Raw genomic sequence first — 14,103 nt, 5'->3', positions numbered from 1 at the left:
ATGTGAACAAAGAAAAACTCTTTTTCATTAGTGATACAGTTCAGGGCAGGCAACTGTGATTTGAAATGATTGTCAAGAAATTAATATGTGAGAAAAACTTTATCACAATGTGATGATGGTTCATTGCCTGACTGTGTGGTTTCTATGAAGGCTTTCATAAAGGAGTCAGATAACTATTTGAATGGAACAATAGTGTTGTAAGGGAATGGGCTGACTGGATTGCTCTACAAAGAGATACCACAAGCTCTTTGCTGAAAGAAATCCTGACTACTATTCCACAATGAAGCTGAGATATGGTCATATGAGATAGGGTATGGAAATAAGTCCATTACATTTATGCAACATCCATTTATGCCAATTGTAATTTTTTAATAAAAAAAAATTAGACATACAGCACAGTAACAAACCCTTTCAGGCCACAAGCCCATGAGGCCCAATTACACACAATTAACCTACAACCCCTGGTTCGCTTTGAAGGGTGGGAGGAAACCCATGCAGACACGAAGAGAAGGTACAAACCCTTTACAGACAGTCCCAGTCACTGGCACTGTAACAGTGTGGCGCTAACTGTACATGAATCCTATTTTCTTATGCTCTCCACATTCTCATTATCCCTCCCAGTTTCCATCACTCACTTACACACTGGGGGGCAATTCACAACGGACAAGTAACCTACCATCTTGAACTTCTGAGGCATTGATCGTGTGGACGGCCAGAGGCTTTACCCCAGGGCTGAAATGGCTAACACGAGGGAGCATGGTTATAAGATGCTTGGGGAGTGTAAGTACAGGTGAGATGTAAGAGGTGATCTATTCATACAGAGAATAGTGGGTGCACGGAATACACTGCTGGCAACAGTGGTGAAGACAAATACAATAGGATCTTTTAACAGACTGTTAGATAGGTACATGGGACTAAGAAAAATAGGGGTTATGTAGTAGGACGGCATGGTTAGCACAACGCTATTTTAACTCCGTTAACCCGGGTTCAAATCCAGCACTGTCTGTTAAAGGTGTGTACATTCTCCCCATGTCTGTTTGGGTTTCCTCTGGGCACTCCAGTTTCTTCCCACCCTCCAAAACGTATGGAGCTGTAGTTTAATTGGCGTATTTGGGTGGCACGAGCTCGTGGGCTGAAAGGGCCTGTTACCAATTTTTTTTTTAAATTAAAATGTAGAAGTTTGTTAGAGTGGATTATCAGCTTGGCAAAACACTATGGGCTGAAGATTTCGATGTTCTAAGTTCTTCAGGATGTGGGAGGAAATTCCTAGAGGAATCCTGCGCGGTCACAGGGATAATATTCAAACTCCACAGAGACAGCGTTTAAGCCTGGTCACCCACATAGTGAGGCAGCAGCTCTAACAGCTGTGCTGGTGTTTAAAATCATGTCCCTGGATCCTGGTTGGTGAATGATTCAACAATTTATTTTTCCTCAACAGGAGGCAAGAGGCACTTTTGAAATGGTTAAGCTCTATCTCCATATTAATTAGATCAATACTATTTAATTAATTGAAGATAATCTGATTTTAATTAATCAACCGCATTTTAAATTCCCCTGTGCTTTGGTGGGATTTGAATTCGTGTTCCCAGACTATATGGATAACATAACCACAATAATACCAAAGGAATTGTCCCCACGTCACATATAGGTTAACCATACCTCCTCTTCCTCCCCAACATAATTCCAGTCATAATTAGTCAGTCATAAACAACACCAAACAAGGTCCTCAGCCCATCATGTCCATGCTATCTCTCGTATCCATTGGCGCTGACACCATTTGCTCCCTATTCCTCTGTGCCTTCATCATCCACATACTTTTTAAATGCTGTGAGGGTGCTGTATTCCATCATTTTCTGGGCCAATGCTTTTCAGACTCCAACCATCCTCTGGGTGAAATATTTCTTCCTCAGAACCCTTTTATCCCATTAATTCTTCACCTTAAACTAATCACTTCTGATTCTGGATATCTCTGTTATCGAGAGAGGTTTTCCCCTATCAATCATAATTTTGTCAACCTGCATCACGATTCCCCGCAGCTCCCTCCACACAAGGAAGACAAACCCAGCCTGACTGGTCTCTTCCCATCACTGCAATGTTCCACCTAAGGCAACACCAGGGTGAATCCTCTCTGCACCCACTCCTGTGCAAAGAAGCTCACCTGATGAAGAGGCATTTAGAACTGTGTGCCGTAAGTTCAGTTGCATTGTCATGTGTGCTCAGGTTTGGGGGAGATTGTTTTGCATGCAATCCAGCTGGTCAAAAAATGGTGGTGCTGCCAGAGGTACTGTAACTGGTGTGGACCTGGGGACAGCGGGGAGCGGAGACAAAGGGGGTGGAATTCCTCGGAATCCGATGCCATGGTCCGTCAATTTCTGAGCAGCTCTTCTGTTGATCCCGGAATATGATTCTGCATGTCGGGTGCAAGAAATCTGCTGGGGTCCTCTGCTTTCTTATTCTTCTTTCAACCCCACATTGTCCATGGTGACAAGGGTCCCGCTCTACCACGAAATGGGCACGGGCGGAACCTGTAGGGTCATTGCTCTGTTCGTAGCTGGGCTCTGTATTCGTGTCACCCTCATCCTTTACGGGCTGCATCAGGACTGTTCCATGCAAGTTAAATACACAGATGTGGATTGCCAAGTTTTCACAGATGCTGCCAGATTTGTCTCTCAGGGGGCATCTCCATACAGAAGAACGACCTATCATTACACACCATTGATTGCATGGATGCTGAGGCCCAACATTTATCTTACAGAACTGTTTGGGAAATTTATTTTCGTTGTTTGTGATGTCTTTGCAGCTCATCTCATACACAAGATTCTATGCCTCCAAGGACTGGATAGTCAGCGTGCATGCTGGTACTGTAGCTTTTGGCTCTTCAACCCCCTGCCAATGGCTGTTTCAAGTAGAGGGAACGCAGAAGCTGTTCTTGCGATGTTGGACCTGAGTACTTTGCTCCACCTAAAGTGCAAGCAGATTGTGAAGACTGCACTGTTTTATGGGCTTTCTGTACATTTGAAGATTTACCCAGTGACCTATGCATTGCCCATGATCCTATCACTTCAGACTGATCAGCAAGCAACAGGGAATGATACCCAAACTAGAACCAACAAAGACCATGGTAAAAAAGGCATCGGTCATCTCAGTCATATGAAGCATTGGGTGGTTTTTATTGTTAGACTGCTTAATAAGGAGGTGCAAATGTTCATCTTTGTTGCTGGCCTCGAATTTCTTACCCTTGGAGTACTCTTCTATTACAGCTATGGTTGGGAATTTCTGGAGCAGACGTATCTCTACCATCTAACTCCCACCCGTGGGGTCCAAACACCCAGTTTGAATGCTCTCATCTCAGTAGGACCGCTGCCATCTCAGTACAGACTTTAAACAGCCCATGAAAAGAGCTGACAGAGGTTCATTTTAAAATCCTGCAACTGTGCGTGCGTGAACAAGATGGTGGCACCTATGTTTGGTATGGGCCTCAAGGGGTTGCAGATTTCAGGGAAGGAGATGACTGGTGCAGGGAAGACCACTACCCGTTTGAGAAAGAGAAGCAGAGGAGATGGCCCACGTGATGGTGACCACAGCGGCAGACCAGGGTGGAGCTCGGAGGCTGAAGAACACACAGGCGGTGAAGTGTTGGTGACTTGAGGGGAGGAACCCAAACAGGCTGAGGGCTGATGGTAACTGGGGTCATGGGACTCACTGCAGGTTGCGGACTGTCTCCAAACCCGAGACTGGTAAAGGAACCAAGATGTGAGGAAGTGTTTCAGGCTTTCTGATCATGTCGGACTTTTGCATCTGGAGCTCGTGTTACTGATGGTTCGGACTGAAGACTGTGGCTGCAGGAGTGCTGGAAGCGAATCCATGGAGACTCAGTGACACTGGGAGGGACTCTTTTGCTTTTCTTTCTCTGACTGCAAGGTATTTTGATGGCAAATCTTTGTCTGCTTTGCGGAAGACTGAAGGAAAATTCATGTAATATGACATGACAATAAAATAATCTTGAATCTTGAACATTGCACAGCAATTAAAACCACAACACAGAGTCACAGAGAAAGGTCAACACTGTCGTTCCCCCTGGAGGCTGTACGTCTGCCTCCCTGGAGGCCACAGCATATTTAAGAGGGGCCATGACCTGAAATCAATGGGTGAGGGGGGAGGGTAGGTAAGGTGTATTGGGGATAGGAGAGAAGTACAGAAGAAACCAACTAGACTTGCTTCGCAGGGAAGGAGGGCCCTTAACTTTGTCATGAGGAGGCCATAGCCAAACAAATTTTAAATTTAATATTTTAAAATTTGGATATACAGCACAGTAACAGGCCCTTTCAGCCCACAACACTATGCCATCCAATTAACCTATAACCCCCGTAGGTTTTGAACAGTGGGGAAAACATACAAATTCCTTACAGACGACGTGGGATTCAAATCCAAGACCTGTCGACTGCCGCTGTAACACTGTTCCATTAACTACGGTTGAGAATGGCAGAGCTAGAACATCACCAAACCCGAAAGATGATGATAAAAAAACAGCATTAGTGATCTTGGAAGTGTGCGGGTGGGTGGGAGGGCTGGAGGGCAGAGTGATTGCAAAGTGTGTGAAGGGAAGAAATGTCGGGAGCAGCTCATCTTACTCCAATTCTATGTTTAATCAGGATCAGAATGACTCCATCAAGTCATGCAACAAATTTTACCTGACATTTTTGAAGACCTTCTACATCTCGTCTCCTCTGTTGTAAGACAGAAGAACCCCAATCAGCACAATGAGCTCAGCCTATAACTTACACACAAGGGAAATTACTTATCTCTGAAGGTTGCCTCCTGTCCCTTCGATGTATCCTTAGTCAAGATGTTGGATCCTTGAAATGTCTCAACTCTGTACTTTTCTTTATCGCTGCAAATGAATGTTTTTGACTTTGCCTAGTTCAAAACCAGACGACTCAGCCATTCAACGCAAGGAATCATAATCTCCCATCAAAGGTTTTAGCTGCAACTGGCCATGCGGGCAAGCTTATTGCCAGGAATTTGTTACGCCAAAGTTTGGGATGACTGTGGTGAGATTGGGAGCCCCACAAAGAAATAGCTGGGCTTGTCTTTCAGCTGTGGTGAGGTGCACCTGCTCTTGGTAAATGAAGACCCTGCTCTCTGAGCCATCCCTTCACATCATGCATCAGACCATAGAATGCTACAGCACAAAAAGCAGGTGGTTCGGCCCCTCTAGTCTATGCTGACCACTGGCCTGCTTCCATACCACAACCCTCCAGTCCTCTCACATCCATGTACCTATCCAATTCACTCTTAAAACACACAAATTTGCCCTCATTCACCACATCAGATGGCAGCTCATTCCACACTCCCACCACCTTTTTGTATCTATGTCCCAGACATATTGCCCAATACAGTCACTTGGTTCCTTAAATGCTCTCTTGTTCTATACTTCGGGCACATCATGCAGGAATCACTGCTGCTTTTCTTCGTCACAGGGTAATTTTCCATCTCTCCTTGCTCATAAAATGGAGAGGAAACCTCATCATTAGTGACCATCTCCATTTTAAATTCTAGCTTTAGCTGCTTGCAGGAAGGGCCTGTTATACTGTTCTGCAAATCTGTAGAAAGGTGTTGAGGCTTCTGTGACCAAACCTTCCAACTGCTCCCTTGATCGCTTCCAAGGACATGGGGAACAGGTTGGAAGGCTCAATAGGTTTCCACATATTTGTAGAACAAGGAGATGCAGAGGAATTTCTTAAGCCAAAGAGTGGTGAACCTTTGGGATTAGATGGCATGGAGGACAGGTCATGGGTCCATTTAAGATAGAGATCAATAGGTATCTGAATAGTCAGGGAAACAAAGGTTATGGGGAGAAGGCAGGGGAGTGGGGTTGAGAGGGTGAAGGGATCAACTCAAAGTGGAATGGTAGAGCAGGCTTGATGAGCCGAATGACCTCCTGCTCTTATGATCTTGTGGTCTAGAGAGGGGTGGCCAAACTGCAGCTCCTGGGCCAACTGCGGCCCATTGCCCAATTTTAAGTGGCCCATTGTGTGAAAAAGAATGGTGGCGTCGCTAGAGCTGCTGTAATGGCAGTGATGCCGCTGGGGCGGATCTGCTGTCACAGCACCGTTGGTGTAGCGGTTAACACAACACCTTTACAGCGCTAGTGATCAGGAACAGGGCTCGAATCCCGCGCTGTCTGTAAGAAGTTTGTATGTTCTCCCCGTGTCCGCGTGGGCTATCCCCGGGGGCTCCAGCTCATCACCACCACCCTAATAAGAACATCCGAATGGGTCATTACTCTTGGTCCTTCTCCTGACTGCCACATCTCGGACAGCCGAGTTCAGCGGTAGGATTGGAAGTGTACTCCAGTGAGAGTTAGGGCAGAAAAGGAGAGGAAAAATAGCAACCTTAAAAAAGACTAACATTTAAAATTAAACAAATTCAACAGCAATGCTGCAGAGTCCAAAAATGACTCAGAGTCTGTTATATAACAGTAATGCCAATTAATCTGCATAAACAAAAACTAATAGCACATCCCTAATCTCCCCTCCCTCAGAGGGCACTAACCTCCCTCCACTGCAAATCCTCCTCCTCAATAACTGAATGCAAAAGCACGGAGGGTAAAATCACTTAACTCGTAGCGTCAGGGAGACACCAAAACAGCAGTGGTTAACCTTTTGGTTCATTAAAATTCTTGCTGCCTCTGGTTCTGTTCTGTGTCAGTGAATCACCACATCACCCTGCTGAGTCTTTCCATTGAGAGACGAATTATGTTTCCATGTTTTAAGTGCCAGTTTTACTTTTCACTTTCCTCCACTGCCGCCTTCCCACCCAGCTCAAGATCAGGGGTGAATCAGGGCTGGAAAATATATTCGTTTGTCTGTTAGTTCTTGAAGGAATTATTGGGATGATCATGGGCTTTCAGGAGGACCAGGAATGATCACCCTCCACTACACATCAACAATTCTGTAGTGGAGAGCACCAAGTTCTTGGATTTCACTTAACTACTGAGCTATTGTGGACACTCCACATCTCCTCACTCGCAGGAAGGCGAACAGCAACAGCTCTTCCTCAGAAGTCTGAAGTGGGCAAGGCGACCAGCCATCATTAAGTCAAACTTCTACAGGAGCTCGATTCAGAGGGTCCTGGCCAGATACATCACAGTGTGGTATGGTTGCTGCAGACATGGATCGGAGGTCAATCCACAGAACTAACAGAGTGGCAGAGAAGATCGTGGAAGTCTCTCTCCTCCCATCGGCGTGATCTATCAAGGTTGCTGTCTGAAGAGGGGGTGCAAAATCATTGGGGACCCCTTCCACCCCACACACAGCATCTTTCAGCTGCTCCCATCAGGAAAGTGATACAGGAGGATCAGAGCCAGTCCCACTAGGCTGAGAAACAGCTTCTTCCTACGGGCAGTGAGAACGCTGAACGACCAAAGAACTGCTCACACTAACCATCCAAGACTCTTATATTCACAAAAAAAAATATATTTTTATACAGTGTATGAATACTTGTCCTGTATATGCATTGTTTATCTGTATGTGTGTTATGACTAATTATGTGTCTGTGTGTTTTGAATCGAGGACCGGAGAACGCTGTTTCGTTGGGTTGTACTTGTGTATTGTGACGTGGACTTTTACCCCCTCCATAAATCTTCGTCCGTGAAGCCAAGCCAAAGAAAGAAGACTTGTGTAATCAGATGACAATAAACTTGACTGGACTTGATTGCAATGCACCTGGTGAAATGTAGCTCTCTTATTCCCCACAGAAGTCACCAAGCCTGCACCACTCCAGTCCACCTACTCATATCGCTGAGAACCTGGTTCATTTCAGAATTTAAAAATCAGATTTATTATCATGAACATGTCACTAAATTTGTCGCTTTGCAGCAGCTTCAAACTGCAAATGTTACAAAAAAATACAATAAAAGCAAATAAATTAGTGAGTAAAGAAGAGAAAGTGTCCCTCTCTCTATGTAAGTGAAAATGCATCCAAGCCATCTGTGGTAACGACAAAGTTGCTCACAATATTTTCTGACAGTAGCTTCGTCTCTGCAAGAGGATTGAAAGCTCCGACCATCTGGTTTTGGTTGTGTGTGTAGATCTCTTTTTATCTCTTTCTGGCGAGATGGGGCACTAGCATTTTCCATTGGTGATCCTGCAAGGGTTGCTGGATGACCCCTGAGAATGTGGAAGGAAGCTGGATGTACCCAGCTGTGGCTCAATTCTTCTGAATCCATGGGATCACGTCCCCATGAGGAGGCTTGAACATTATATTCATGCTGACTCCAGTGAAGTAGCTGAGGGAGTGTGGGATTGTTGGAAAGACTGCTTGTCCTTCAACTGTTAAATCAGACTCTGCACATAAACACCCTGACCCTCCTCCAAAGGAAATCAGTCTGGTTTCTGAGGCAATATCTAATGATAACACTGGACAATGAAGATTTTGCTTCCTGAAAACGTTTGGGTTTTGGACTGCTTCCAATTTTCCTATCACATGCTGTTTTTCTATCATGTTGTTGTGATTTCCAGACGAGCCCCCTCCGTCACCAGCGCCGCTTGCCGAGAACTACAGAGATGTCACCTCTGGCTCATGGCATGATGTCACTTCCGGCAGACGTAATGTCATTGCCGCCGGCCGCAACGATGCCACTTCCCCCGGCGCAACGAACGCGACTGGGGAAGGAGGCCAGCCACACAGCGGGTCCCCACGTGCCGCCACCATCTTGGGCCAGGCAGTGGCCTATACGGAGGGCCTCCGATGACGAGGAGGACAATGTGGTCAACACAGGCAATGACCAGGCTGCCCTACCGATGCTCCCCACACCTCCGGACGCCATCGGCTACCGCACGCTGCACCCCACGACCAACGTCAATGTGGTCAACACGGGCGATGACCAGGCCACCCTACTGACGCTCCCTATGCCTCCGGACTCCATAAATCACTGCGCACAACCGGAGAGCGACGACTTGACCCTGAGATGGTCCTGGCCACCACCACGCTGACCAGGGAAATCCCTCACAACTTCGGATGCTCTATGATGGACGTGCAAGTCAACGTGAAGGTAACAAAATGTCTGTTTGACAGTGGCAGCACCGAGAGCTTCATTCACCCGAGCGTGGCCCATTCCCTGAGATTAAAAGTTCACCCCACCACCTGCTCGATCACCCTCGCCACCAAGGATAAGACTGTTGGTACCCTCGGGTGCTGCTCGGCTGATATAACTGTGGGAGGGGAGCTTACACGGGGTTCGGGCTCCTGGTCATGGCCAAACTCTGCGCCCCATTCCTCCTGGGCCTAGATTTCCAGTGCCACCTTCAGAGTGTCACCCTTGCCTTCGGGGGGGGCCCCAACCTACAAGCCCCAGCCAACCTGTGGCCTCTCCACACTATGCATCACTCCACCGGCGCTCTTCCCACATCTTACGCTAGGCTGCAAGCCGATTGCTGCCAGAAATAGGCGCTATTGCGCCACAGACAGAGACTTCATCAAGGCAGAGGTGTGGCGACTCCTGGTGGAAGGTATCATAACAGTCCTTGGAGAGCCCAAGTCCTGGTGGTCACAGGGGGAAGTAAGCCGAGAATAGTCATGGATTACAGCCAGACCATTAACCAGTACACCTAACTGGATGCCTACCTCCTGCCTAGGATCGCCGACATGATCAACGAGATAGCCCGCTACCGGGTTTTCTCCATGATTGACCTGAATTTGGCGTATCACCAAATCCCCATCCATCTGAAGGACAAGCCCTACACTGCCTTTGAAGTGGGCGGGCGCCTGTACCAGATCCGCCAAGTTCCCTTTGGGGTCACGAATGGGGTCTTCATCTTCCAGCAGGAGATGGATCGCATGGTAGACCGGCACAAGCTAAAGGTGACGTTCCTGTATCTGGATAACATCACTATCTGCGGCCGTGACCAGCAGGTCCACGATGCTAACCTGGAAAAATTCCTCCAGAGGGCCGGGGAGCTGAACCTCACTTACAACAAGGAGAAATGTGTGTTTATCACCATCTGCCTCGCCATCCTGGGGTACATCATGGCCCATGGGGTCGTTGGCCCAGATCTGGAAAGGAGCTACCCCTCCCCCACATGCAAAAGGCCCTCTGCTAGTGTCTAGGCCTATTCTCCTATTACTCGCAGTGGGTCCCTCGGTTCTCGGATAAGTCCGCCCACTGGCCCAAGCTACAACTTTTCCCCTCCCACCCGAGGAATAGGCAGCCTTCATCTGCATCAGGCAAGACATCGCGGACGCCACGATGCAGGCTGTGGGTGAGGACTCCCCCTTCCAGGTGGAGAGCGTTGCCTCTGAGGTAGCCCTTGCCACTACCCTCAACCGAGGGGGGCGCCTCATCGCTTTTTCTTTGACTCTCTATGGCTCCGAGCTAGGCATTCCTCCATTGAAAAGAAGGTCCAGGTGATTGTGGAAGCGGTCTGCCACTGGCGCCACTACCTGGCTGGTAGGAGATTCACCCTCCTCACGGACCGGCGGGCCATGGCGTTCATGTTTAACACTACCCACAAGAGCAAGACCAAGAACGACAAGATCCTGCACTGGAGAGTCGAGCTGGCAATCTACAGCTACGACATCCAGTACCGCCCTGGGAAGTTTAACGACTCCCCCGATGCCCTCTCTCGGACCTGCTTGTCTATGTACGACAACAGGCTGCAGGCATTGCATGAGTCCCTCTGCCATCCGGGCGTCACCAGGTTGTACCACTTCATTAAGTTCCAGTACCTGCCGTATACCATCAGGGACGTCAGGGACATGACCGAGACCTGCCGGGTCTGTGCGGAGTGTAAAACCCATTTCTTCCGCCTGCCCCAGGTCCATGTCGTAAAGGCCAGTGGACCCTTTGAGCGTCTTGGCTTGGACTTCAAAGGGCCCCTGCCTTCCACGAACTGAAACGTCTACTTCCTCACAGTAGTGGATGAGTACTCATGCTGCCCTTTCGCCATCCCTTGTCCGGACACCTCCACAGCCACTGTCATCAGGGCCCTGGGGCAGATCTTCACCATGTTTGGCTCCCCGCTTTCATCCACAGTGACTGGGGGTCTAGTTTCATGAGTGACGAGCTGTGCCAGTATATGATGGCGAGGGGCATCGCGACTAGCTGCACGACGAGTTATAACCCGAGAGGCAATGGGCAAGTGGAACGCGAAAACGGGGTGGTCTGGAAGGCAGTCCTCCTGGCTCTCAAGTCGAAAGGGTGGGCTGTTGAGTATTGGTAGGATGCCCTGCCCAAGGCACTCCATGCCATTTGGTCGCTGCTATGTACGGCTACCAACGAGACCCCTCACGAATGTCTGTTCACATTCCCCAGGAAGTTGGCAACTGGAATATCACTCCCAGCATGGCCCATGTCCCCAGGACTGGTGCTCCTGCGTAAACACGGATGGACACACAAGGCTGAACCCCTGGTCAAGCAGGTCTTCCTCCTACATGCGAACCATAACTACGCATATGTTAGGTTCGGCAGTGGCAAGGAGGACACAGTCTCAACCAGGGACCTGGCACCAGCAGGTGCACCCACCACTCCAGGGCATCCTTCAGCCCAGGACAACGCCGACCGGGCATACATCCCTGTCCCCAGGCAACTATGGGGCGTGCAGAACCGCCTTGACCACCAAGGGCCCGCTTCAGCCCTGAGGGACGAACCTGCCCCCCCATCCATCCAATATGACTCGACCCTGGCCACCCCTCCGCGCGGCACCACACCAGTCACACAGACCCATGCCGCCAGTCCCCCCACTTCCCCTCTGACCAGTGACCAGGAGCCAGTCCTACGCCGGTCACAGAGATCCCCGGCGGCTGCCGGATCATCTCAATCTGTAAATATTGTATTTTGTATAGTGGGTATGATTCCTTGTTACTGCCCCCACCCCGGGACAATTTTAAAGAAGGGGTGAATGTGGTGGTACACCACTGGCCTACTGCAGGGGGAAACCTCTGTACCTGCAGGAGTGTAAGGGGACAGGACAACACCTGGCCAGTTGTCAATCAGTCGGCCTGAAGGGATCAAGCCCCACCTGGTCGGGTGTCTATCACCCTCCGGGATATAAGCCTGCGCCGGCCTCCTGAGGCCTCACTCAGAGTTGCTGCAGCTACAGCCAGCCTGTTGTACAGTCTTTACCTTGTGTGTTTCTGATACTGGCTAACAGCGCACCACATACGGCCACCTGGTTGGAGAAAGCCCAGACGGAATATTAGGTATTACTATTCCAATTTATGATTACCTTCTGCCTGTGGGATTGTGTTCCTCCCCCTGCCCATTCAGGTGCCTGCCTACATTTTGCTAATTCCTTATGAAGGGCTCAAGCCTGAAACATTGCTTTATCTTTGCTACATAAAGTATAATGTTTGATCTGCTGAGTTTCTCCAGCAAAGTGTTTTGACTGTTTAGTACAATATTGTTTTGAATGTTTTTTTGAAGTGTGGCAAAGGTGAGTGACCCATTTGGAGATTTCAATTACAATAGGCCTGTGCTGATTCTCCACATGTATAGTGTTCAAATCAATTAAAACCTTTTTACAATTACTTAAGTTTTGGCTGCCATCCCAACTGAAGAGAAAAGCAAGCGCACTGTCTTGTTTTATGTTATTGATGTACTTGCCTGACAGAATGATAAAAGCTTTTTAAGAACCACTTAGAAAGAATTGCATTTCTCATTGTAGAATAATGGGGCCACCTTATCTCCTCCTGGAGGTAGAAGAGTCCAGCACATTGGCCAGCTATGCTTTAGAACAGTGGTTTTCAAACTTTTTATTCCCACTCACCTACCACCTTAAGTAATCCCTGTGCCATAGCTGCTCTGTGATTAGTAAGGGATTACTTAAGGTGATAGGTGAGTGGAAAGAAAAAAGTTTAAAAACCACTGCTTGAGAAGAAAGCCAAATAAGATTTGTCAAGTGTCACAGGCTTTCAAATCCAACTGTGGTGCATCAGCTCTCAGCACAAGAAGATCTTCAGTCAAGCCACCTCCATCGATAAAGCATACTTTTAATACTCTCTCATTAATGTAAGAACTGAGTGATAAATTACTCTCATTTTTCCCATTTTTATTTCCACCTGGCACAGAAGATGAACGATCTTCCAGGGGAGACTACAGAAGCGGGTGCTGAGGGACACACTGAGTGCTGGCGCGGCCAACATGTGGGCTTTGTGAGGAAGGACCGCAGTCTAGAGTCCTTCTGCTCCTGGTCATAAGAATACAAGAAATAGGAGCAGGAGTCGGCCATCTGGCCCATCGAGCCTGCTCCGCCATTCAATGAGATCATAGCTGATCTGATGATCATCTCCACCTATTGGCCTTTTCCCCAACTCCGCTAATTCCCCCGCTATGTAAAAATCTATCCAACCTTGTCTTAAATATATTTACTGAGGTCACCTCCACCACTTCCATGGACAAAGAATTCCATTCATTCACAACCTTCTGGGAAAAGCAGTTCCTCCTCATCTCCATCCTAAGTCTTCTACCGTCAATCTTGAGGCTATGTCCCCTAGTTCTAGTCTCACCCATCAATGGAAACAACTGATCTACCTCCATCTTATCTATGTCTTTCATAATTTTATACATTTCTATATGATCGCCTCTCATTCCCCTGAATTCCGGCAAGTAAAATCCCAGATGACTCAATCCCTCCTCATAGACTAACCCCCTCATCTCTGGAATCTACTTGGTAAACCTCCTCTGGACCACCTTCAAAGCCAGTACATCCTTTCTCAAGTAAGAAGACCAGAAATGCAAGCAGTACTCCCTCAAGCAACAGAGGGGAGAATAATGGATCCACAAGCTGGAAGATAAATGTAATATATCTATATTTCCAGTCATTGATTGGTGGGGAACTCCCTCAAACTGAGGGAGGATTAACCTTAGAGGGGAGGGGGACATATTAGTGGCAAAGTTGATACAAGGTTCAATGGCAGAATGGCCTTTAAAATTTATTCACACAAAATATACAGTGCAAGGTTTTTTCTAACACTTGTAGTGTCATATTTTTGCATTCATGAAGGAAAACAGTGCAAAATCTTTTAACATTCATTGTGTCACATTTGTTTGGAAGCTCCTCTCATGATTTTTTGAAGACAATGGAAAAGTTGAATTGACATCAT

At 47.8% G+C, this 14,103-nt stretch overlaps 2 protein-coding genes across 2 annotated transcripts in view; one reads left to right on the top strand and one right to left on the bottom strand.

The window, feature by feature from the left end:
- The window catches only part of LOC138754153 (leucine-rich repeat transmembrane neuronal protein 4-like), a 187,269-nt gene that overhangs the window by 127,697 nt on the left and 45,469 nt on the right, over window positions 1–14,103 (bottom strand). The window lies entirely within an intron of this gene.
- Window positions 2,336–3,384, top strand: LOC138752213 (GPI mannosyltransferase 1-like). The gene has a single exon (XM_069915201.1). The coding sequence runs from the start codon at window positions 2,479–2,481 to the stop codon at window positions 3,382–3,384; it is 906 nt and encodes a 301-aa protein (XP_069771302.1). The 5' UTR covers window positions 2,336–2,478.

This window comes from Narcine bancroftii, chromosome 2 (genome assembly GCF_036971445.1).
Source record: "Narcine bancroftii isolate sNarBan1 chromosome 2, sNarBan1.hap1, whole genome shotgun sequence".
Classification (NCBI taxonomy): Eukaryota; Metazoa; Chordata; class Chondrichthyes; order Torpediniformes; family Narcinidae; genus Narcine; species Narcine bancroftii.
Note: the sequence above shows the minus strand (reverse complement) of the source record. Positions and strands in the feature narration are given on the sequence as shown.